Source organism: Ranitomeya variabilis, chromosome 6 (assembly GCF_051348905.1).
Source record: "Ranitomeya variabilis isolate aRanVar5 chromosome 6, aRanVar5.hap1, whole genome shotgun sequence".
Classification (NCBI taxonomy): domain Eukaryota; kingdom Metazoa; phylum Chordata; class Amphibia; order Anura; family Dendrobatidae; genus Ranitomeya; species Ranitomeya variabilis.
Genome location: NC_135237.1, coordinates 336,822,182 through 336,846,533, shown reverse-complemented (window position 1 = coordinate 336,846,533; position 24,352 = coordinate 336,822,182). Strand labels below are relative to the sequence as shown.

Here is a 24,352-nt window from a genome sequence, read left to right as displayed (position 1 = left end):
CCCCTTCCGAGCCTTGCCGTGCACCCAAACAGTGGTTTACCCCCACATATGAGGTATCAACATACTCAGCAGAAATTGCCCAACAAATTTTAGGATCCATTTTATCCTGTTGCCCATGTGAAAATGAAAAAATTGAGGCTAAAAGAAATTTTGTGTGAAAAAAAAGTACTTTTTCATTTTTACGGATCAATTTGTGAAGCACCTGAGAGTTTAAAGTGCTCACTATGCTTCTAGATAAGTTCCTTGGGGGGTCTACTTTCCAAAATGGGGTCACTTGTGGGAGCGCTCCAATGTTTAGGCACACGGGGGCTCTCCAAACGTGACATGGTCTCTGCTAGCGATGGAGATCATTTTTCATTCAAAAAGTCAAATGGCGCTCCTTCCCTTCCGAGCCTTACCATGTGCCCAAACAGTGGTTTACCCCCACATGTGAGGTATCAGTGTACTCAGGAGAAATTGTCCAACAAATTTTAGGATCCATTTTATCCTGTTGCCCATGTGAAAATGAAAAAATTGAGGCTAAAATAATATTTTTGTGAAAAAAAAGTACTTTTTCATTTTTACGGATCAATTTGTGAAGCACCTGGGGGTTTAAAGTGCTCACTATGCTTCTAGATAAGTTCCTTGGGGGGTCTAGTTTCCAAAATGGGGTCACTTGTGGGGGAGCTCCAATGTTTAGGCACACGGGGGCTCTCCAAACGCGACATGGTGTCCGCTAAAGATTGGAGCCAATTTTTCATTCAAAAAGTCAAATGGCGCTCCTTTCCTTCCAAGCCCTGCCGTGCGCCCAAACAGGGGATTACCCCCACATATGAGGTATCAGCGTACTCAGGACAAATTGGACAACATCGTTTGTGGTCCAGTTTTTCCTTTTACCCTTGGGAAAATAAAAAAATTGTTGCTAAAATATCATTTTTGTGACTAAAAAGTTAAATGTTCATTTTTTCCTTCCATGTTGCTTCTGCTGCTGTGAAACACCTGAAGGGTTAATAAACTTCTTGAATGTGGTTTTGAGCACCTTGAGGGGTGCAGTTTTTAGAATGGTGTCACTTTGGGGTATTTTCAGCCATATAGAACCCTCAAACTGACTTCAAATGTGAGGTGGTCCCTAAAAAAAATGGTTTTGTAAATTTTGTTGTAAAAATGAGAAATCACTGGTCAAATTTTAACCCTTATAACTTCCTAGCAAAAAAAAAATTTGTTTCCAAAATTGTGCTGATGTAAAGTAGACATGTGAGAAATGTTATTTATTAACTGTTTTGTGTCACATACCTCTCTGGTTTAACAGAATAAAAATGTGAAAATTGCGAAATTTTCAAAATTTTCGCCAAATTTCCGTTTTTTCCACAAATAAACTCAGAAATTATCGACCTAAATTTACCACTATCATGAAGCCCAATATGTCACGAAAAAACAGTCTCAGAATCGCTAGGATCCGTTGAAGCGTTCCTGAGTTATTACCTCATAAAGGGACACTGGTCAGAATTGCAAAAAACGGCAAGGTCATTAAGGCCAAAATAGGCTGGGTCATGAAGGGGTTAAGGGCATAAAAATTAAAAGTTGGAAAATTGCAAAATTTTCCCCAAATTTCCGTTTTTTTCACAAATAAACGCAAGTTATATCGAAGAAATTTTACCACTATCATGAAGTACAATATGTCACGAGAAAACAGTGTCAGAATCGCCAAGATCCGTTGAAGCCTTCCAGAGTTATAACCTCATAAAGGGACAGTGGTCAGAATTGTAGAAATTGGCCCGGTCATTAACGTGCAAACCACCCTCGGGGCTTAAGGGGTTAAAGACTAGGTTAAGAGTATGGTAAAAAAGGAAATTCAGCATACATGTGGCCCTTCAACCTCCTCATGCTTGCAACATGCACAGTCAGAGGTTAGCTCAGAGGAATAAAAAGAGGAATCTGGGGAATGATTGACTCACAGTTCTGAATCATTATCATCTAATGGGGAATATGGTCAACCATGTTTTCCAGGGAAGAAACGGGGAAGCTACTGAAATTGATCAGGTCGACTATGGGAGTAGAGACTCTGAAGGAGTATAGATCTGTGCAAGATTCCATGTTCAGTAAGTTGGATGAGCACAAACATCAGGTGTTTCCAGTCCATAAGAATTTACTTTCCCTGATCAAAAAAGAATGTAAAAGGCCAGCTAAGGTTACAATACCTAGTACCTTTAAATGGAAATGCCCATTTCTGGAAGATCTGAATGATGATTGGGAGAAATCCCAAAAATTGATGTTGCTATTTGCTGGATTTCTAAAAATGTGGCCCTTCACTTTTCAGGATTTAGGATCTCTAAGCGATCCATTAGATAGAAAGGCTGACACCTTCCTCATGTAAACATGAGAGGTTACGGCCGATTCATTTAAACAAAGTATAGCAGCCCCTTGTACTGCCAGATGATGATGATGATGATGATGATGATAATCTTTAGCACCAACATATATTCTGCAGCGCTTTACAGTTTAACAGTTTCAAACAGAACAGTCATAAGTAACAACGTTAACAATACAATAATTAAAGCAAAATAGGATGACCTGCTCATGAGAGCTTACAATCTACAATGAGGTGGGGGAGATACAAAGTGCAGGTGTGTATTTACAATGATGGTCCAGCCATCTTGAGGGAGTGTGGGATAGGTAGAGATAGTAAATGGGCTACACACACACACACACACACACACACACACACACACACACACACACAATGACTTTGATAGACCGCTCTGAACAAATGTGTTTTGAAGGAGTACCTAAAACTGTGCAAGTTGTGGATGGTCCTATCTTCTTGGGGTAGAGCATTCCAGAGGATTGGCACAGCGCGGGAGAAGTCTTGGAGTCGGGAGTGGAAGGTACGGATAAGTGCAGAGGTTAGTCAAAAGTCATTTCCATAGCGCAGCGGTCGGTTAGGCCAATAAACAGAAATGAGGGAGGAGATGTAAGGGTGTACCGCACTGTGGAGAGCTTTGTGGGTGAGATCAAGTACTTTGAATTGGATCCTGTAGTGAATGGGCAGCCAGTGTAATAACTGGCGGAGAGCGGGCACGTCTGAGTACCGATTAGCCAGATGGATGACCCTGGCTTCTGCATTAAGTTTGGACTGGAGAGGGGAAAGTCGAGTAAGAGGGAGGCCAATTAATAGAGCTTTACGGTAGTCCAGGCGGGAGTGGATCAGGGTGACAATGAGGGTTTTTGTTGTTTTCATGGTTAGAAAAGGGCGGATTCTAGAGATGTTCTTTAGGTGTAAAGGTACCTTCACACTGACCAACTTTCCAACGATAACGATAGCGATCCGTGACGTTGCAGCGTCCTGGATAGCGATATCGTTGTGTTTGACATGCAGCAGCGATCTGGATCCTGCTGTGATATCGTTGGTCGGAGCAGAAAGTCCAGAACTTTATTTGGTCGTCAGATCGGCATGTATCGTTGTGTTTGACAGCAAAAGCAACGATGCCAGCAATGTTTTACAATGGTAACCAGGGTAAATATCGGGTTACTAAGCGCAGGGCCGTGCTTAGTAACCCGATATTTACCCTGGTTACCATTGTAAAAGTAAAAAAAAAAACACTACATACTTACTTTCTGATGTCTGTCACGTCCCCCGACGTCCGCGCTGCTGCTCAGAGCTTCCTGCACTGAATGTGTCAGTGCCGGCCGTGAAGCAAAGCACAGCGGTGACGTCACCGCTGTGCTTTAGGGCCGGCGCTTACACAGTGCAGGGAAGCGGACGCCGGGGGACGCGACAGGCACCGAAATGTAAGTATGTACTGTTTTTTTTTTTTTTACATTTACACTGGTAACCAGGGTAAACATCGGGTTACTAAGCGCGGCCCTGCGCTTAGTAACCCGATGTTTACCCTGGTTACCCGGGGACTTCGGCATCGTTGGTCGCTGGAGAGCTGTCTGTGTGGCAGCTCTCCAGCGACCACACAACGACGAAACAGCGACGCTGCAGCGATCGGCATCGTTGTCTATATCGCTGCAGCGTCGCTTAGTGTGACGGTACCTTAAGCAGCAAGAGCGGGCAAGAGATTGTATATGGGAGGTGAAGGAAAGATTGGAGTCAAACAAAACACCAAGACAGCGGGCCTGCTGCCAGGGTGTTATTATGGTGCTACCCACGGAGAGGAAGATGTCAGATTTAGGGAGGTTAGTAGACGGCAGGAGCAGAAGAAGTTCAGTTTTGGAAAGGTTGAGTCTCAGATAGAAGGAGATAAACATAAGGATGAATGACCTCGGGGAGATCAAAACATCCAACACCGCGGAGACACCATCACGTGTTTCTCAGCGCAGTGATCCAGAACACTGCCCCCATCCCTTAAGGGAAGTATGCAAATGCATGTAGAAAAGCCGCGGAGACACCATCACGTGTTTCTCAACGCAAGCAATAAATAGCCAGGTCTTTCACCGGGAAGGAACAACCACGGGAAGGGCAGCATCCAATAAAGGAAAACCACCTATGCCAAAACATGGTATCCATCCACTGACAGCTGTTTTGGGGTATTTGCCCCTCATCAGTGTGGAGTAGGAAACTGGCTATTAGGAGCAGTGCCTAGTGAAAAGACTATAAACATAAGGATGAATGACCTCGGGGAGATCAAAACATCCAACACCGCGGAGACACCATCACGTGTTTCTCAACGCAGTGATCCAGAACACTGGATGGGGGCAGTGTTCTGGATCACTGCGTTGAGAAACACGTGATGGTGTCTCCGCGGCTTTTCTACATGCATTCAGATAGAAGGCGGACATGATCTCTGATTAAATGACTTCCAGAGCTGGATTTCCAAATAAGGAACAAATGTCCTAGAGAACCACTTTTAGGAGCATTACCCACTACTCAGAAAGTAGCTGACTTCATAGTGGACGCATCAATGGATCGTGTTAGGTTTGCTGCCTGACCCTGTGGTCTTTCAAACTCTGCTCGCAGAGCCCTCTGGCTTAAAAATAGGTCAGCAGATTTCCAGTCAAAAACAGAGATCTTAGAGAGGGCGTTGGAAAAATGAATTTTCACCCTCCCTTTTGGGGTTCAGCGCCCAGAGTAAGTAGCCAGAGAGAAGATGGTGGAAGGGTTGGACGAGCCTGAGGAAGATAGGTCAAACTAAGCGATTCCTATTTAAAAAAAAAAAAAAAAAAAAAGCCAGCACCTACAAAGGGACCTAAACAGCAATGACAAACAAAGTTGCACTCTGTATTGCTAATGCATGTAAATATAACTAGCATTACTGCTGTAGACAATGTAAAAAAAAAAACTGAAAAAAAAACACGGAGATGCTTAGCCCATAATTTGACCAATTTATGCATGCCCAGTTGCCAACAACAAGGTGATCTCTGGTTTGGACCAAATTTTGTTGTAAAAAGGTCTTACAATTAATAAATGGGTGTTGGTTAAAGTACCAGGCCAGAAGAGGGACAAGGACTTTGCAGCAATTTATTTACAATAAAAGAACCAGATGGTTCCTACAGACCCATAATCAATTTAAAAGCCCTGAATTGTTACATAACAACTCTGAATGGAAACCCTAACATCTACAGTTAAACTTCTGCCCATTTTTGTTTCATGGCAGTAATAGACTTAATTTGCATATTTTCACATCCCGATCCTCCCAGACCACCAAAAATATCTGAGTGGCAGTAGAATTTCAAGGCGACCTTTTGCATCTACAATCTCCATGCCTACATTTTGGGGTGTCTCTAGCATTCAGAATCATATATAAGGAATAGTTCCATATCTAGACTACTTTCTAATCAGAGGAGACACAGAAAAAGCCTGTTCAATAGCATTCAGACAAGTTTTATCCACCCTGACAAGATTAGGGTGGACAGTGAGGGTATGTGCGCACGTCAGGATTTCTTGCAGAAATTTTCCTGACAAAAACCGGACATTTCTGCCAGAAATCCGCATGCATTTTTTTTTAGCGGTTTCGATGCGTTTTTTTTTGCGTTTTTTTCCAAATGCATAGAATTGCGGGAAAAACGCAGAAAATCCGCAAAATTAATGAACATGCTGCTTTTTTTTTTACCGCGATGCGTTTTTTTTTTGCGGAAAAAAAACGCACGATGTGCACAAAACATGCAGAATGCATTCTAAATGATAGAAGGCATAATGTATGCGTTTTTAATGAGTTTTATAGGGTTTTTATCGCGAAAAAAAGCTAAAAACGTGAAAAAATCTGAACGTGGGCACATACCCTGAACAAAAAGAAATGTCAAGACTGGAACCACTTCAGGCTCGGGGGATTTTTGGCATCATCTTGGACTGTTCGCCAGCGATGTTTCCTCCCATCAGAGAAAATTCAAAAGCTCAGGCTAAAAATCCTAAAAGTTAAGAAAACACATCTCAGTAAGCGAAGCCTTGTCTTTGTTAGGATCCCTAACTGCGACAACTCCAGCAGTTCAGTGGGTTCAATTCCACTCAAGAAGTCTACAGTGGGAGATACTGGCAATAAAGGCCATAATAGATCAGTTGGATTAGAAATGTTGACTGTCTACAAGGTTCTAAACTGACTATGGTGGACAGAAACGGAAAAGCTCTTAAAAAGGATTCCATGTAAAATTCAAGAACCAGTTGTAATTACTACGGATGCAAATCCACTAGGTTAGAGGGATTTTGTTTTCAAAGTGTGGGATTCCAGAAAAAAAAAAAAAGGTTCCTCCAGCCTAAAAACTGACCGCAGTTAGGAAAGCCTTAGGGTATGTTTCCACATGGCGTATTTGCTGCGGATTGGACGCTGCATACAGCCGCAGCGTCCAGATGTTACAGCATAGTGGATGGGATTTTATGAAATCCCGTCTCCATTATACGTAAAAAGACGCAGGTGGCAGACCTGCGTTTACGCACATGCGGCATGTCTATTTATCTTGCGGAGACACACAGTCTTTGCAAGATTAATAGCACCGTTCTAATTATAGGATGCGGTGATTCCGCATGTTTTCAATGAACACATGCGGAATTGCAGCGCCCCAGAGTCCTGGTCTTTGCAGTACTGTGGCTCCGCCACTATGGGGAGCCATGGTGCGTCCGATGGCACTGAAGGAGTTCAACTGATCAGGTATCACAGACACCAATACATTTCACAGCCGGGCCTCCGGGGGGAGCTAAGGGTTCTATTCATTAGGCCACTCCCCACCATAGTGGGTAAACTGGGGGTCAGGCAGGAAGTTAGATCAGAAAGCTGACTGGATTGGACGAAGCAACACCTAGTGGCAGAGGGTGTTGTGGAGGAAGAGACAGTAGGGTCTCTGTCAGGGGTGGGATCCTGACAGAGGCTTGGCATTGAAAAGAACGTAACGGGTCCGCGCCAGCTCCGGGAAGCGGCGGGACCCAAGAAAGGACTAGAAGCGAGATAGATTGTGCTGAGTGAGAAACGAGATCAAGCAATAGGAGAATTCCAGTAGGGGTCGTGCTGTAAGACCGGAGCAACACCCTACTGAGGCGCACTACCGGTGGCCAGAACGCCGAGGGAGTATTATAACATTCAGCTTCAAGCAATACTCTAAACAGCGGCAGGACAGTCAGTTTAAGGCGGGCTGTCTAACACATATCACCTATGAAGTCTTGGGAGGCAATTGCGGGAGAGGGGCGTCTCTAGGGTCCCGGAAGAACTCCAGGCCTATCCGACAAACGGGTGCCGTTCTAACTGTAACATCAGGAAGGGACGGAAGATTAGAAGAACATCATTTAATCGAGTTGTGAGGGAACTTAAGAAACAGACACAACGGTTGTGGGGTACTTTCCGTAAGCACAGCAGGGAAGGACTACAACACATAGCGCTAAGAAGGAAGGCACCGATTTCCACCTGTGAAGTGAACTCTGGAGGTGCCATTGGACCGGCCGGACTTGCGCAGCCTGGTGAACCGTATTCTGGACTGAGGACTCAGAGATCTCCAGTAAAGAGGTAAAGAGACTGCAACCTGGTGTCCTCGTTATTTACCGCGACCTGCACCCCACAACTGCACCGTTACAACACCACTTATTGCACTGGACGTCCCCCACTGACAGACAGGGCCACGGACCGGGTCTAGCCACCGTGACAACCCCAGAGCAGAGACCCAGAGGCCCGGCTCCGGGTACCCCTCGGCCCCGCGGCGGTGTGGGGGCGCTCCAGAATCACCGCACGTACAAAAGCCAGCAGCGCTTTGGACGGAGCGGGGATCTGCTGCGTTCAAAGCTCTGCCGGTACGACACATGGAAACATAGCCTTACAGGCAACCTTGAAGTGAAGTACAGGAAAGAACTTGGTAATTCTATCAGACAACAATATGGCATTTGCCTATTTAAGTCAAAGGGGAATCGGGTCAGATCCATTAATGTCAGAGCTTTTTTCCATAGCAGAACAAATATTTTTATCCCTTTTCAGGCCGACACTTAAGGGGATCAGAAAACGTCATCGCCGACTACAAATATGTGAAAGTGTTTGCCCCCTTCCTGATTTCTTATTCTATTGCATGATCATCAAACTTAAAGGGAACCTGTCACACCCCCCCCCCCCCCCAGGCGTTTTTAACTAAAAGAGCCACCCTGTGCAGCAGTAATGCTGCATTCTGACAAGGTGGCTCTTTGATTATTTCTGCAGTTACAGCACCAATAACTAAGTTTTGTAATTTGTCTAAATACCTTTCTTCAGTCCTGGAGGCAGGCCTTCCCCCCCCCCCCCGCTGCAGACGCCACCCAGCCGTCACTCAAGTCTTCTTGGCGCCGCCTCCTCAGCGCTGTTTTGAAATCAGCCGGCGCCTGCTCTCTCTTGTCATGCCTTGGGCAGGCGCATTGAGCGCTGCCCGTCCTCTGTCCTCATATGCAGTCTAGCTGACTGCGCCTGTGCGGCCTCCCTACCTGTGAATTCCCGCCTCACAGTAAGAATAAATCAGAAGACACTGCGGGGCTGGGATTTACAGGCAGGGCGGCCGCACAGGCGCAGTCAGCTAGACTGCATATGGGGACAGAGGACGGGCAGCGCTCACTGCGCCTGCCCAAGGCATGACAAAAGAACGCAGGCGCCGGCTGATTTCAAAACAGCGCTGAGGAGGCGGCGCCAAGAAGACTTGAGTGACGGCCGTGTGGCGTCTGCAGCAGGGGGGGAAAGGCCTGCCTCCAGGACTGAAGAAAGGTATTTAGGACAAATTACAAAACTGATTATTTCTGCAGTTACAGCACCAATAACTAAAAGAGCCACCTTGTCAGAATGCAGCATTACTGCTGCACAAGGTGGCTCTTTTAGTTTCAAACGCCTGGGGGTGGGGTGGGTGACAGGTGTACCTTGTCTGCCCTGTTGAGGGCAGAGCAAAGTACTGCAGTGGGCAGGTGCCGGGCCTCTCTGACCTTTCCTGGCGCCTGCGCACTGCAGTACTTTGCTCTGCCCTCAACAGGGCAGACAAAGTTTGCCTGCATCGGAGCCGCAGCGTTAATAAAAGAAGAGGACGTCATCGTAGGAAGATATAAGGCCCCAGACCGTGACGCTGACCGGACCGCAGCGGGACTGCCCCTGGGTGAGTATAATCTAACCTCTTTTTCTCATTTTTCAGGCTTCATCGGGGGCTTATCTACAGCATTACAGAATGCTCAGCAGTGCGTTTCGTTTTGGAACTCTGCCATGCAGGCCATTTTGCCCACTCTGTCTTTTGGTGGAGTGATGGACACTGACCTTATCTGAGGCAAGTGAGGCCTGCAGTTGTTTGGTTGTTGTTGTGGGGTCTTTTATGACCTCTCAGATGAGTAGTCGCTGCGGTCTTAGGGTAATTTTGATCTGCCAGCCTCTCCTGGGAAGGTTACCAACTGTTCCATGTCTTCACCATTAGTGGATAATGGCTCTCATGGTGGTTCATTGGAGTCCCAAAGCTTTAGAAAAATGGCTTTATAATCTTTTCCAGACTGATAGATCTCAATTACTTTTGTTTCTTTTTTTTTTTTTTTTCCATATTTTCTTTGGGTTGTCGCATGTCTAGCTTTTTTATGTAGACCACTTTCAGGCAGGTCCTATTTAAGTGATTTCTTGATTGATAACAGGAGTGGCAGTAATCAGGCCTGAGTGTGGCTAGGGAATTTGAACTATGCTTCCCAAAGATGTGATAAACCACAGTTAATTTATGTTTTTAGGGTTGGGGGGCCTGTAGGTTTGGATTTCTTTTTTCCTTAATAATAAAGACCTTCATTTAAAAACTGCATTTTGTGTTCTCTGAAACCCAAAAAAGAGCAAAAAGTGTGTCTCTTTCTCTTTCCCCTTCTCTTACCCCCCCCCCCCCCTCCCCATTGAGAACATAGGCTAGGCTGAGTGTGCATGTCACGTCGTGTATATGCTTGAAGGGGTGGGAAGACTAGCCCACTACTCATTCAAGCATATCTGTTTTTACCCAATTCTAAAACGGTTAATGTAAAGCACAAATATACATATTTTCTGTATGATGTAGGACTACAATAAAGCACCACTGTGCCTGCTGCTGGATTCTGCAACTAGCAATGATCTTTTTGAAGATGCATCGACCCAATGACACCACTAGGTGGAGGTAGACCATTAGTTTTAATATACCGCTGACAGATTTACTGTGCTGCCATTATCTTGTTAGCACAGCTCTTTGTATATGTGGCTCTTAATGTTCTTCACCTCAGAAAGGCGGGTCATGCTGAGCAGACACAGCAAACACATGTTCCACACAGATGTCCTTTGAGGCGTTTGTGTGAGGTGCCGTTGTGAGCTAATATCTTCCAGTGCTCCGCTGGGTCTGTGTTTCATTCCACTAAGGGTTTATTAAAGCTCACATAGTCTTTGTAGTGGAGATTCTTTTGAAGCATTTTCCAGGCCTGCAGAACTCATCTTCTGCTATGTGCTGAGAGCAGTGATTTTATGAATCTGCGCTGATGTTTTACCTTTATTCTCAATGTGCCCAGATGTTCCTGACACTTTATATATCAAGGTACTCGGGGCACAGATCTTTCCCCAGAGAGAAGGGTACAGAAAGCTGAAGAAGACTTATTCATCTTCTCTAATCGATCATTCAGTATATCCATAAGTGTAACACATTGACCTTTACTTTTCACTATCAATATCTGCAGGAAAGATGGGCATAAGTCACTAAATATTCTGGATATTGGAATGCCATGTTTTTGGAGTACGGTTAGAGTAGGGGTATTCTGACCTTCAACATTTACAGACATTAGTCGACATACTATTCGATCCACGTCAAGTTTCTCACTGTTTTCATCTGTAGTAATATCCGTCTTGCTACTCTACTTCTGCAACAGTAGAAGCTTGTTCACATGTAGCTTTTTTTTTTTCTCTCTCATTTAGAAAAGCGTGTTTCAGTAACAGCAAATGTGTGAGCTTTCTAAAATGTTATTCACATGAGTTTTTTTTTTTCTCCATACAGTTTAAAAAATTGTTTTAGTATTTTACTGCAGTTTACTCCACTGAAATCAAAATGGTTTGGTACATGTGTGTACACACAAAAAAAAAAAAAAAAATTTGTGAACATATTTGGCAGAAGGTCTGTAAAACTCTGTGGAATTCTTGGCGCTATATAAGTGACTAAAATACCGTATTTGTTTGGACTAGAACCGGATCATAAGACGCTCCTAGGTTTTAGAGGAGGAAAATAGAAAAAAATTGAAGCAAAAAAAATGTGGTTAATTTTGTACTAATATCCCCTACCCTGGTATACATGGCACCCATAAAAAAAAAAGCACATTCTACTTACCTTCCCTGTGCTCCCTCGCAGCGTCATGTTCCGATGGACAGCGGCCGGAATACTCACTGCTCACCACACCTGGGACTATGGGTCTGTGAAGCAGCAGTGCTCCATTGATGTTAATAGTGGGCACAGTGTTAGCCACAGCCACCAGCTTCCTGCAGCTGACCGGCAATCACATGTGCCCACTACTTAAGAGAATGAATATTCACTGTCATCCACTCCCATAGGCGTGGGGAGCAGTGAATATTCATTCCCTTTAATATCGGGCACATGTGATCACCGAGCTGCTGCTGGAGCCGTGGCTAACATTGTGCCTGTTGCTAAAGAGAAATGAATAGTCACTGCTCTACATGCCCATAGTGCAGGACATAAAGGTGGGAGGGACTATGGGTGTGGGGAGCAGTGAATATTCATTTGTTTTTAGCAGCGGGCACAGGGGTTAACCACAGCAGGCAGCTCCTGCCACCTGTGACCCACTGCTTCGTCACTCCCAACACCTCTCTATCCACAGCAGGTACATCCGGACTATAAGACACTGCCCACCCCCATTTTCCTCCAAATTTTTGGAGGAAAAAAGTGCATCTTATAGTCCAAAAAAATGTACGCATCTGCTTCTGACAAAACCATCTTGCACGGGGTTGTGTTCTGCTTCAACTTGCCAGCGACAGGATGGGTAATTTTAACATTGATTGTTTTGCACAAGCATTAATTGTGTTGTCCTTGGCAAAAAACTCTTCGTTAACCAAAGGCTTGTGAATGTATAAAGTAATAAAAGGAGCTGCTTGTCCTTCTTGGCTTCAGCACCAACTTTCTGATAGGCTGCAGAAGTAATATCACATCAACTGTACACGTGACCGCTGCAGCCAATCACTGTCGCTGCTGTAAAGAATATTATGTAATTGTATTTTATTTCTTCTTTTAAGGAAAAACGTGCACATAGAGAACTGAGGGTTCTAGAAAATGTGAAAAGCAGCACATCTGAAACCAGTGATCATATTCTTCCAAGATGTATGGATGTGATGCAAGATCAGTTTGGACCGGTGCTGAAATTGCGTAAGTTGTTTATTGCATGACAACAAATACTTCTATCTGAATGCCCAGCAAGAAAAAGTAGGACATAGACTTGGCTTAGGGGAATCTGAAAATTTGGGTGCTGCCTAGTAACAGGACTTGTCAGTATTTCCATTGGATATCCACACTCTTGTTTTGTGTTAGGAGTCTTGGTATTGAGTTGAAATCACTTGGTCCTCAGTGCTGAAGCAAGAGCATAAGGCTATGTTCACATGGAGTTTTTGGATCAAGTCCTTCTAAAACCTGACTCAAATACTGCTGCAGAACATGAAAAATCTCTTCCAAAACCTCTTCAACAAAAGGAATACTCCTCCAAAAAGCTTTTGTGAGCATTAGTATATGCACATCTTTTTTAAATTCAGGCAAACATGCAGACCTTTTTGGAGGGTTTTTTTATTATGTCTTTTTCACTGCCATTTTTATTTTTCCTTCATTCAATAATGATGAAACCACTAGTGTGGTGTTTGGGGGTTTTTTGTATTTTTTTTTTTGTGGGTTTTTGCTTAAAACATTTTTTTAATTAAAATGAAAATAGATGGCAAAATACTCAGACATCCCGGCAGTTTTCAAGCTTTCACATTGACTTATGTTGTAAAGTGCAAAGCATTTGAGTGGAAAACTATAAATAAGTGACATGTCCATTCTTCTATCTGCTTGGCGTTTTTAGAAACCTGTGTTTAAAAGAAGTTCAAAAGCCTGAACATATGACGAGCAGGTGTTTTTATATAAAAATTCATGCGTTCATTGATCTGCGTGTTTTCTGAGGGTTTTTTCTGGCAAATTCCGCCTGAAAAGACATTGAATGCACATACCCTTGGCATACGTTTGAACTGCTTTGGCTTTTTTTGTGTTCAAAAACTATGGATCCCCTGGAAAAACACTTCTCACAGAACTCTATGAACCTAGCCTAAAGGACGTGGGCAGAGGAGAGGGAGGATGCTCAAGACAATGAGGTCCTCTCCAAAACCCTCCTGAAATAGCACTCAGAAAAGACTTAGAATTGCCTTTGTTCATTCTTTTATGTAAAATTATACATGTTTAATCTTTTGAGCATCTTTTATATGCTTCAGGTTTCCAATGATGCCAGTCTGAAGAATTTTCAGGATACTTATTTTAACAGTCGTTTTGTGCTCTGGAGGCGCATTTACAAGTCCATGTGAAGGCACAAAAGACACCTGGACATCTTTTTGAGCATTTTTTAACATTTTTTTTTTCTCCAAAACTGCTCAGTTTCTTCATTTTTGAATAGAGTTAAAAAGAAAAACTGTTGAAAACACCAGTAGAAAAGACACTAAGAAAATGCCTAAACATTTAAAAAGCTCTCAGGAAATACTTTAAAACAAAAATCCAGACTATTATATACACAATGTTATTGATAGTCCTGTATGGATTACATGTGGTGTTGAGGTTTTTTTTTGTTTGTTTCCCCCATTGCAGAAATGCTCCAAAAAAGGAAAAAGGACACCTCTCCATTATTAACCAGGCTTAATGTCACCTTACAATAGCAAGGTAACATTAACCCATTATTACCCCATATGCCACCGCTACAGGGCAATGGGAAGAGAGAGTCTAAGTGCCAGAATTGGGGGTCAATATCCATGGCCCCTTCCTAGGCTGTGAATAGCAGCCCGCTTCTGTCTGCGTAGCCTTTCTGGCTATTAATTATAGGGGGACCCCAAATCATTTTTTTTTTTGGGGGGGGGGGGGGGGCGGTACCCCTATTAGAATAGCCAGTAATGGCTAAATATACAGCTGTGGGCTGATATTCATAGCCTGGTAAGATGCATGGGTATTAACCCCTTTCCAGGCTACAAATATTGGCCCCGGCCGTCGGCTTCCCCTCTCTAGCAAAGAAAACTGCGCGGGAGACCACGCAATTTTTTTCACTTGTAGGATGGAACTTGTGCAGCCAATAAATGAGCTTCCACATTATTTATTCATGATTTTCTGGGCTGGGATCCATTATATGTCCGTTTTGCAAGCTCGCCATACGGATGTCACACGGATGGTTAGATGCGAGAAAATTGCATTTTCGCATTGCACACCGATGACATACGGATCACTGGTTGGGATTTTTTTTTTTATATATATATATACGTTATGTGTGACTCCAGCCTAATTCTCATTCACTGGAACTGTAAGATTCTGCATTTTTGACGCAGTGAAAATTCGAAGCAACAAAAACCCTAACAGTGTTAGGGTTTACAAAACACCAGAAATAAGGAGTTTTCTGATGCTTCTTCAACTTGACAAACTGTCCCTTCAGCTTCCTCCCAAAGAAAAGAAAAAAAAGCGTGATCGTATGATCACAAGTATTTCCTAATTTTCTCTGGTAGAATAAAGAATTTAAGCTAAAAATGGTTAAATATAATGACATGGCTTGAATGTATACCGTCCTGAGTAATAACGTACGTTGTCTACACATTTTATGGTATTATTTATTTATATAGCACCATTAATTCCATGGTGCTGTACATGTGAAAAGGGGTTACATACAGGGTTATAGATATCGTTAACATTAAACAAATTTACAGTGACAGACTGGTACAGAGGGGAGAGGACCCTGTCCTTGCGGACTTACAGTACAGACCAAAAGTTTGGACACACCTTCTCATTTAAAGATTTTTCTGTATTTTCATGACTATGAAAATTGTACATTCACACTGAAGGCATCAAAACTATGAATCAACACATGTGGAATTATATACTTAATTTCAGTTGTTTCACACTTTTTTGTTATGTCTTATATTCTAGGTTCTTCAAAGTAGCCATCTTTTGCTTTGATGACTGCTTTGCACACTCTTGGCATTCTCTTGATGAGCTTCAAGAGGTAGTTACCGGGAATGGTCTTCCAACAATCTTGAATAAGTTCCCAGAGATGATTAGCACTTGTTGGCCCTTTTACCTTCACTCTGCGGTCCAGCTCACCCCAAACCATCTCGATTGGGTTCAGTTCTGGTGACTGTGGAGGCCAGGTCATCTGGCATAGCACACAGCCTGGAGGTGTGTTTGGGGTCATTGTCCTGTTGAAAAATAAATGATGGTCCAACTAAACGCAAACCGGATGGAATAGCATGCCGCTGCAAGATGCTTTGGTAGCCATGCTGGTTCAGTATGTCTTCAATTTCCCAACAGTGTCACCAGCAAAGCACCCCCACACCATCACACCTCCTCCTCCATGCTTCGCGGTGGGAACCAGGCATGTAGAGTCCATCCATTCACCTTTTCTGCGTGGCACAAAGAAACAGTGGTTGGAACCAAAGATCTCAAATTTGGTCTCATCAGACCAAAGCAAAGATTTCCACTGGTCTAATGTCCATTCCTTGTGTTCTTTAGCCCAAACAAGTCTCTTCTGCTTGTTGCCTGTCCTTAGCAGTGGTTTCCTAGCAGCTATTTTACCATGAAGGCCTGCTGCACAAAGTCTCCTCTTAACAGTTGTTGTGGAGATGTGTCTGCTGCTAGAACTCTGTGTGGCATTGACTTGGTCTCTAATCTGAGCTGCTGTTAACCTGCGATTTCTGAGGCTGTGACTTGGATAAACATATCCTCAGAAGCAGAGGTGACTTTAGGTCTTCCTTTCCTGGGGCGGTCCTCATGTGAGCCAGTTTCTTTGTAGCGCTTGATGGTTTTTGCCACTGCACTTGGGGACACTTTAAAAGTTTTCCCAATTTTTCGAACTGACTGACCTTCATTTCTTAAAGTAATGATAGCCACTAGTTTTTCTTTACTTAGCTGCTTTTTTTCTTGCCATAATACAAATTCTAACAGTCTATTCAGTAGGACTATCAGCTGTGTATCCACCAGACTTCTGCACAACACAACTGATGGTCCCAACCCCATTTATAAGGCAAGAAATCCCACTTATTAAACCTGACAGGGCACACCTGTGAAGTGAAAACCTTTCCCGGTGACTACCTCTTGAAGCTCATCAAGAGAATGCCAAGAGTGTGCAAAGCAGTCATCAAAGCAAAAGGTGGCTACTTTGAAGGACCTAGAATATAATACATAATGTCAGTTGTTTCACTCTTTTTTTGTTAAGTATATAATTCCACATGTGTTAATTCATAGTTTTGATGCCTTCAGTGTGAATGTACAATTTTCATAGTCCTGAAAATACAGAAAAATCTTTAAATGAGAAGGTGTGTCCAAACTTTTGGTCTGTACTGTACATTCTTCAGGATAATGGGGAAGAGACAGGAGGTCGGTGTGCTGCAGCACTGGTGGTGGTGAGGCGGGTGGTCGTGGCGGCAGCTCGGGGGGTCAGTGACGTGGCAGCAGCTCGGGGGGTCGGTGACGTGGCGGCAGTTCCGGTGGTCGGTGACGTGGCGGCAGTTCGGGTGGTCGGTGACGTGGCGGCAGTTCGGGTGGTCGGTGACGTGACGGCAGCTTGGGTGGTTGGTGACGAGGCGGCAGCTCGGGCGGTTGGTGAGGCGGCAGAATGGTTATTGCAGGCTGTAGGCTTTCCTGAAGAGATGTTACTGACAACACTCACATTTTTTCTATGGAGATGGGTAATGTGAGTTCTCCACTTTCTGATCTAAGCGCCTGCAGTCGTCAGCTCCATGTTACCTTGGCACCCTGTGACAGAAAGAACGAGAGTCATGTTTCCACTTTACTTGTTCGCTGGTCTTTCTTTATAAATGGGCAGAATAAACCCGAAGGAAAAACCTCCAAGCAGCACACAAATTGCATTTCTGTGTCAATGCTGATTGTACCTTTTATTGCCACCAGCCTGGATTTTGGGCTGTATGGGTCATATCTGAGGCTCTCCTCACAAAACAAAGCATTTTGAAACCTCAAAGTGAAATTGGCCTTAATTTTCTGCCTTCCGGTTATTGTTCTGCGCTAAAGTCCTGTAATACATTCAGGATTGGGCTTCAAAGCCCCGATCTCTGGATTGTGAGGTGTACTAGCAGACGTTCCTCAGTGATCAGAAAGTTATCCTCCATCCTATGGAGTAATCCTTGTAAGTTCAGTCAGTTTAACCTCACGTTCTTGTGAGGTTATAATCACACATTACATATAGACTGTGACTTTCCAGCTCCAAATTCTTATTACAGTAGCAGTGTTATGGATTTAACAAACCACCACATACTAAAATTTTATTCTGTGGATTTTCCACTGTGACATTAAAATGCAAACTGTGAAATCTGGGGCAACAGGAGCTGAACAATATGCTGCATCTGAGGCTTATTAAACAAGTGTGGACGCATCCTATACTTGGAGTAACTGTCCTTTACAATTCATCCTTCCCCATAAATCAGTAGTACCCATGAAATGAAGAAAATGTGTAACATATTGTATAAAAAATAGAATAACAATGTTTTTTTCTCCTTTTTATTCTTGATTCACAGGTAAAATATGTATTCAGTAAGTGTAGATTTCTCTGACGGCACCATGGAGAGAGGGGATCCGCCCACCAAGGACAGGAAACCTACAGATAAAAAGGCGGTACCTCTCTCCTGCATCAGTTGGTTTCCTGTCCTTGATGGGAGACCTACAGGAGTCCTTACCTACAGAGGACGAACGTCGTGGGAGTCCGGGGCCAATCGGCCCAATTCAGGTAGCGGTGGTCACCCTGCCTCGACTGGTGTGGTGACCCGAGGGGAGGTGGCATGCAGTTTTGCGGCCACCTCTCCAGGTAAGAAACCGCATCAGCATCCAAGGGGGGGTCCCTTTGTGGATGTGGGGAGCAGCGCGTCTCTCCTCCTAAGCGTCAGTCTGCCGGCTTAGAAACCCGGGGGTTCCGTGATTCAGCATACCCGCGCGTGGTGCGCGGCGCCATTTTGGAGTCTCCGCCTGCTCGGGATTAGCCGGTGAGTAGCCGGCGCCTGCGCTCTTTTCCCCTGCCTGGTGCAGGCGCAGTGAGCGCTGGCCGTCTTTCCTCATATGCAGCCCAGCTGACTGCGCCTGTGCGGCCGCCCTGCCTGTGATTCCCAGCCCCGCAATGTGAATAAATCATAAGTCACTGCGGGGCTGGGATTCACAGGCAGGGCGGCCTCGCAGTCAGCTGGACTGCATATGAGGAAAGACGGCCAGCGCTCACTGCGCCTGCACCAGGCAGGGGAAAAGAGCGCAGGCGCCGGCTACTTTTGAAAACAGCGGTGAGGAGGAGGCGGCGCCCGGCGCCAAGAAGATGTGAGTGACAGCAGTGTGCTGTCTGAAGCAGGGGGGAAACGCCGGCCCACTTGGCTGAGGACCAGGTACTTCAGACAAATTATAAAACTGATTATTTCCCAAGTTACAGCACCCAGAACTGAAAGAGCCACCTTGTCAGAATGCACAAGGTGGCTCTTTTAGTCTGAAACGACTGTTAGGGGGTGACAGGTTCCCTTTAAGTCCCATATCCTGGACCCATTCACCCTATGCAATAAGTCCCATTAAACAAGATGCTATCTAGTAGCCTGGATATATTACCCAAGGATCCGGGAACAAAGCGTCACAAGAGCCGAACAAAGATGCGGTAGCCCAATAGTAAATGCTTGTGCTAGTGCTGGGGGGGTGAACTGAAGCCCCACGCGTATCGACGCTATAAGAGCGTCTTCATCAGGGGAATGTAAAGCAGAACGTTTGAGCTTGCTCGAATATAGCCAAGTGGTTAAACAAAATAGATATCACCTGTTAGGATGAGGCAACGTGCGGTCTCCTTGTGGCATACACAAACCGGCAATCATTTCCGGTGCAGTAGGTCCAAACAATTACGTTGCCAAGGCTGCCGAGTAACGTGCTCAGTCTCGGTACAGAGTTACCATAGTTACATTGACGCCGGACTCGCCAGGAATTGCCTGCGCGAGTGTGTCAGAGCAAGGGAGGGAGGCTTGCAACATTCAGAGAGCCCAATAGTAAGCGCCTGCACTATGAGACATTTGAAAAAACTGACCGTCACATCCAAACATAGATCAAGTGTGAACAGGTGCTGAACCTTAGAGTCACCAACTCCTATACAGTTAAGCAAAAAAGGCAGCACACTGCAGCGCTAACACATGAAAAAATGAAACACAGAAATTGAACTGCATTACTGCACTAAAAATATTAAAAAATGAGAGCGTTTAGCGCATAAAAAAGGCCAATTTTATGTGTACCTGGTAGCCACTTTACGGCATCTCTCTTATACCAGGTCCTTCTCTGTGGAGGGGTTAACTGTATAGGAGTTGGTGACTCTAAGGTTCAGCACCTGTTCACACTTGATCTATGTTTGGATGTGACGGTCAGTTTTTTCAAATGTATTGTCTAGCCTTCTGACTGAGCACTCCGCCTCCTAGTCACAAGTGTCTTAATTGCAGCAGGTCCAGTACCCCTCCACAGAGAAGGAGAATGTTAGTCTCATGAGAGGTTTTCATAGGTGCCCATTCACATGGAGACGTTTATTCTCAGCGAGGAAGGATAGCGCAGGACCTGGTATAAGAGAGATGCCGTAAAGTGGCTACCAGGTACACATAAAATTGGCCTTTTTTATGCGCTAAACGCTCTCATTTTTCATATTTTTAGTGCAGTAATGCAGTTCAATTTCTGTGTTTCATTTTTTCATGTGTTAGCGCTGCAGTGTGCTGCCTTTTTTGCTTAACTGCACTATGAGACAGACCGACTGAAAAAGATATATGCATCAGTCCCGGTACAGAGTCACCATAGTTACATCGACGCCGGATTCATCAGGAATTGCGCCTGCGCGAGTGTGTCAGAGTAAGAAAAAGAAGCTTGCAACATTCAGAAAGCCCAATGATAAGCGCCTGCGCTATGAGACAAACAGGCTGAAAAAGTATATTTGTATAACTAGGCACCAAGGCGTACATGCCATATACAAGCAAGAAATACCCTTGGTGGCCGAGCAGTCTAGAATTGAATGTACGTCCCGTGCGATAATTTTACTTAGAAGTGTAAATGCGCATCGGTCAACATAGTTAGAGTGCAGACGAAGGCAACACACACCTCAAAAGCACTAAGCCAAAGGAACACAAACGCCATCAACAGGAGTTCAAAGAAATATATCAAGAAGGGCCTTCAACGATCAGAGCCCAATAGTAAGCGCCTGCGCAGTGTGACCATCTGATTCAGAGGGTATACACAGAGGTTCGCATAAATACGTAAAGCACAAGTAAGAACGATTGCCAAAAGCACCAGACTGAGTCAACACACCTGATAGAGTCGGTGCAGATGAGAAGCCACACAGACTATAGATAAGAATGAGACCATACCGTCAAGAAAGTTCCCTACTGAATCTCTAAAAAGAGCATCTCAGTAAGTGCCATTGCGCCAGCAGCTAGTTGTTATCATACCGGGATTACACTGCGGCGCATTAATTTTCTGGCATATGGACCAAGAATGACCCTTTAGAATAAAGGTAGGTGGTACTAGTGCCTACGCAGTGGAACATGCTGACCTAGAACGTAATGTAAGCGAATGAAGAGTGGCGCTATGATAGAACCGCCATACATTTCCAACCAAATACATATATTTATTTATTAACCCAAAAGGGTCTAAATGCCAGGTAGGTGGATTATGCCCACAAAATAACAATTCGTGAAACCCAGTACATAGTATAGCTGGCAGCAGATACAAAAATATCAAAGAACAAAATGAGCAGAAAAAAATAAATAAATAATCAGAAAGGCAAGGCAAAGAAGGAGTCAATAGGCAGGGGGCCAAGAGGCCGACAGTTCTCGGATCCAAGATGTTCTCCTCATATCCAACCTAAAGAAGGACCAAGGCAGTGAATATGTCCACAGGACCTAGAATCAAACGAAAGACACACAAAAGTAAGCACAAATGAGCAATGGGAGGAGGACAATTGGGTAACGAGACCAAAAAGGAACATAGTACTCATGCTTGCTTATAGAAGCCAGTGTATAGGAGCTCCTCATTCATGCCTGCCGGAGCCAGGCTATTGAGATTATAGATCCACTTAGACTCTTTCCACAGGAGCTCAGGTACTACACTCCCACCCCTAATGTCTGTTTTAACCCCCTCTAAACCCATAACCCTTAACCCCCTTGGTGATGCCCCATGCTGGTGTAGGAAATGCGCGGCCACTGAAGAAAGCTTCTTACCTTTACCTAGGTCCTTCTGGGCTGTGTTGATTCCTGAAAGGTGCTGTTGCTTTCGGCGCCTGAGCTCCTGCGTAGTATAGGCAATGTAACGCTTCAGGCAACTACAAACTAGAGCATAAACAAGATTCCTGGTGCGACAATTAAAGTATCCAGACACCTGGATCCTCTTTGAGTTCGGTGTAAGACATATCCCACTATCCGCTAGCATGTAGCTGCAGACGTTGCACCTACCACAAGGGTAGGATCCATGGGTGTTACCGCCTGCCCCAGTCCTGATAGTGGTGCACCTGAAGTGGCTCGACACAAGTTCATCTCTCAGATTACGAGATCTCCTTGCCACCATCCTGGGGGTACCCGAAAGCCATGGAGAGAGTTTGGGCTCGGTCAACAGAATATCCCAGTTCTTCTTAAGGATAGCATACACATCATTCCACTGGTTATGGTATGTGGTGACAAGGTTGATGGTCCGTACCGGAGTTCTACTCCTAGGCTTCAATATTTCTTCCCTCGTCACCTGCTGGGAGTGTTGGTAAGCCTGGGATATAACCCTCTGAGGATACCCTCTGGCTTGAAATCTCTCCGTCAATTTTTGCGATTCCTCCTGAAAATCAGACAGAGTGGTGCAATTTGTCCTTATTCTGAGGAATTTGCCCCTCGGTATGCTATTCCGTAAATGGGTCGGATGGGCGCTTGTGTAGTGAAGCAAGCTATTTGTAGCCGTCTTCTTGCGATGCAAACTCGTCACCAGGCCATTACCCCTAATCGAAATCTTCAAATCTAGGAAGTCAACCAGGGTGGTGGAGATATTTGAAGTCAACTTTATCCCCCAGGGATTGTCATTGAGCTGAGCGATAAAGAGATTACAATCATCAAGAGTACCAGTCCAAAGGAACAGGACATCGTCTATGAATCTATACCATTTAGGTACAAATTCCTGAAAAGACTGAAGTTTGCATACATGTTGTTCCTCTCACCACCCCATAAACAAGTTTGCGTATGCGGGCGCACACTTCGCGCCTATTGCGGTGCCCGCAGCTTGCCTGTAATAGGTGCAGTCGAAGACAAAGTAATTTTTCTCGAGCACCAGTTTCAGGAGGAAGGAGTCGTGGTCCCTATCCCTGCTGGTTTCACGATCCAAGAAAAACGCCACAGCTCTAATCCCCAGAGAATGCTCAATGCTGGTATAAAGGGATTCGACGTCCAACGTTGCAATGTAGGTACCCATCGGTATCTCAAGATCACTGATTTGTTCCATGAGGTGCATAGAGTCCCTGATATAGGAGCCTAAAGAGTAAACGAGCGGCTGCAAGAAAAAGTCGAGGTAAGTGCAAGGCCTTTCGAAAAGTCCCCCTATTCCAGATATAATTTGCGTACCTGGGGGGTTATCGAGGCGCTTATGTACCTTAGGGAGCATGTAGAAAGTAGGTACTCTGGGCATATCAGTTGTTAAAAATCCCTTCTCTTTCTTATTTATAATTCCCATCTCGAACACAGTCTGGACTAAACGATCCAGTTGCCTCTCGAAAACATCCGTTGTATCCGATGGAAGGACCTGGTAATAAGAAATATTAGAGAGTTGACGCTTAGCTTCAAGCACATAAAGCTCCTTTGGCCAGATCACCACATTCCCCCCTTTGTCAGCTTCTTTAATGACAAAGGAGTCCTGCTTCCTAAGATGTTGGAGGCAGTGTCTTTCTTCCCTGGTGAGGTTACTCTGGTCCCCTTTCGTTCTCCTCCAGAAGCTCCAAAAGGTCACGGAATGTCTGCCTATCCTCGTCCAGTAGTGTATCAATTACCGATGGCTTGTGATAAAGTAATTTAAACGTCAACTGCCTACAAAAGAGATACAGGTCTTTAGTGAGTTCAAACTTGTTCAAGGGATTGGTGGGTGAGATTGAAAGCCCCTTAGAGAGTACAGAAGCCTCCCCAGGTGATAGGGAGTAGGAGGACAGGTTGACAATCTGCAACTTGCCCGACTCCATGGCCACCTCCTGCTCAGTCTCAGGCTCTAATAGCTTCGGTTGTTCCTCCTGGGGTACCTCCTGCGACCCGGGGACCAATCCTGATTGTGCCGTACCTTGGATCTTCCATTTGCGTGACTTGCGCCTCCCCCTCCTGTGGCGCCTTCCTGGTCGCTTATATCGGATGATAAAAAACCATCACTCGATACGGGGTTCACCTGTTCGGTTCGTGCCCGTTCCCCCAATGAGGCCACGGGTATCCTCCTGGCGTTACCACGGTGCGTCCACCTGTAAGCCCTCTGACTGTCAAAATCGGTCTTGTCACGTTGGAACTTGCGCTTTTTCCCTTTAATGACTTCCCTCTCAAACAAATCAATGGTGGTTTTTAAACGTTCCTTTAAAAGGGGCAACCTGTCCCTGTTTATCAAAGGTATCCAACCTCCAGCAGCATCTCAATTAATATAAAAGAACATTTAGACAGTCCTGCCTCCCAAGTACTCCTGAGGGCTGTATCAACTTCTCAGGCCGGGAAAATCTGAACCCGCAAGCCACGTGGTATAAGCCTAAGCTTTTTGTACTCAT

At 44.8% G+C, this 24,352-nt stretch overlaps 1 protein-coding gene across 1 annotated transcript in view; it reads left to right on the top strand.

Moving 5' to 3' along the window:
• The window catches only part of BLOC1S5 (biogenesis of lysosomal organelles complex 1 subunit 5), a 100,307-nt gene that overhangs the window by 42,921 nt on the left and 33,034 nt on the right, over positions 1 to 24,352 (top strand). Inside the window, exon 3 of the mRNA XM_077269837.1 lies at positions 12,618 to 12,747. Within this exon, the coding sequence (XP_077125952.1) occupies positions 12,618 to 12,747 (130 nt within the window). The remainder of the gene's footprint in view (positions 1 to 12,617; positions 12,748 to 24,352) is intronic.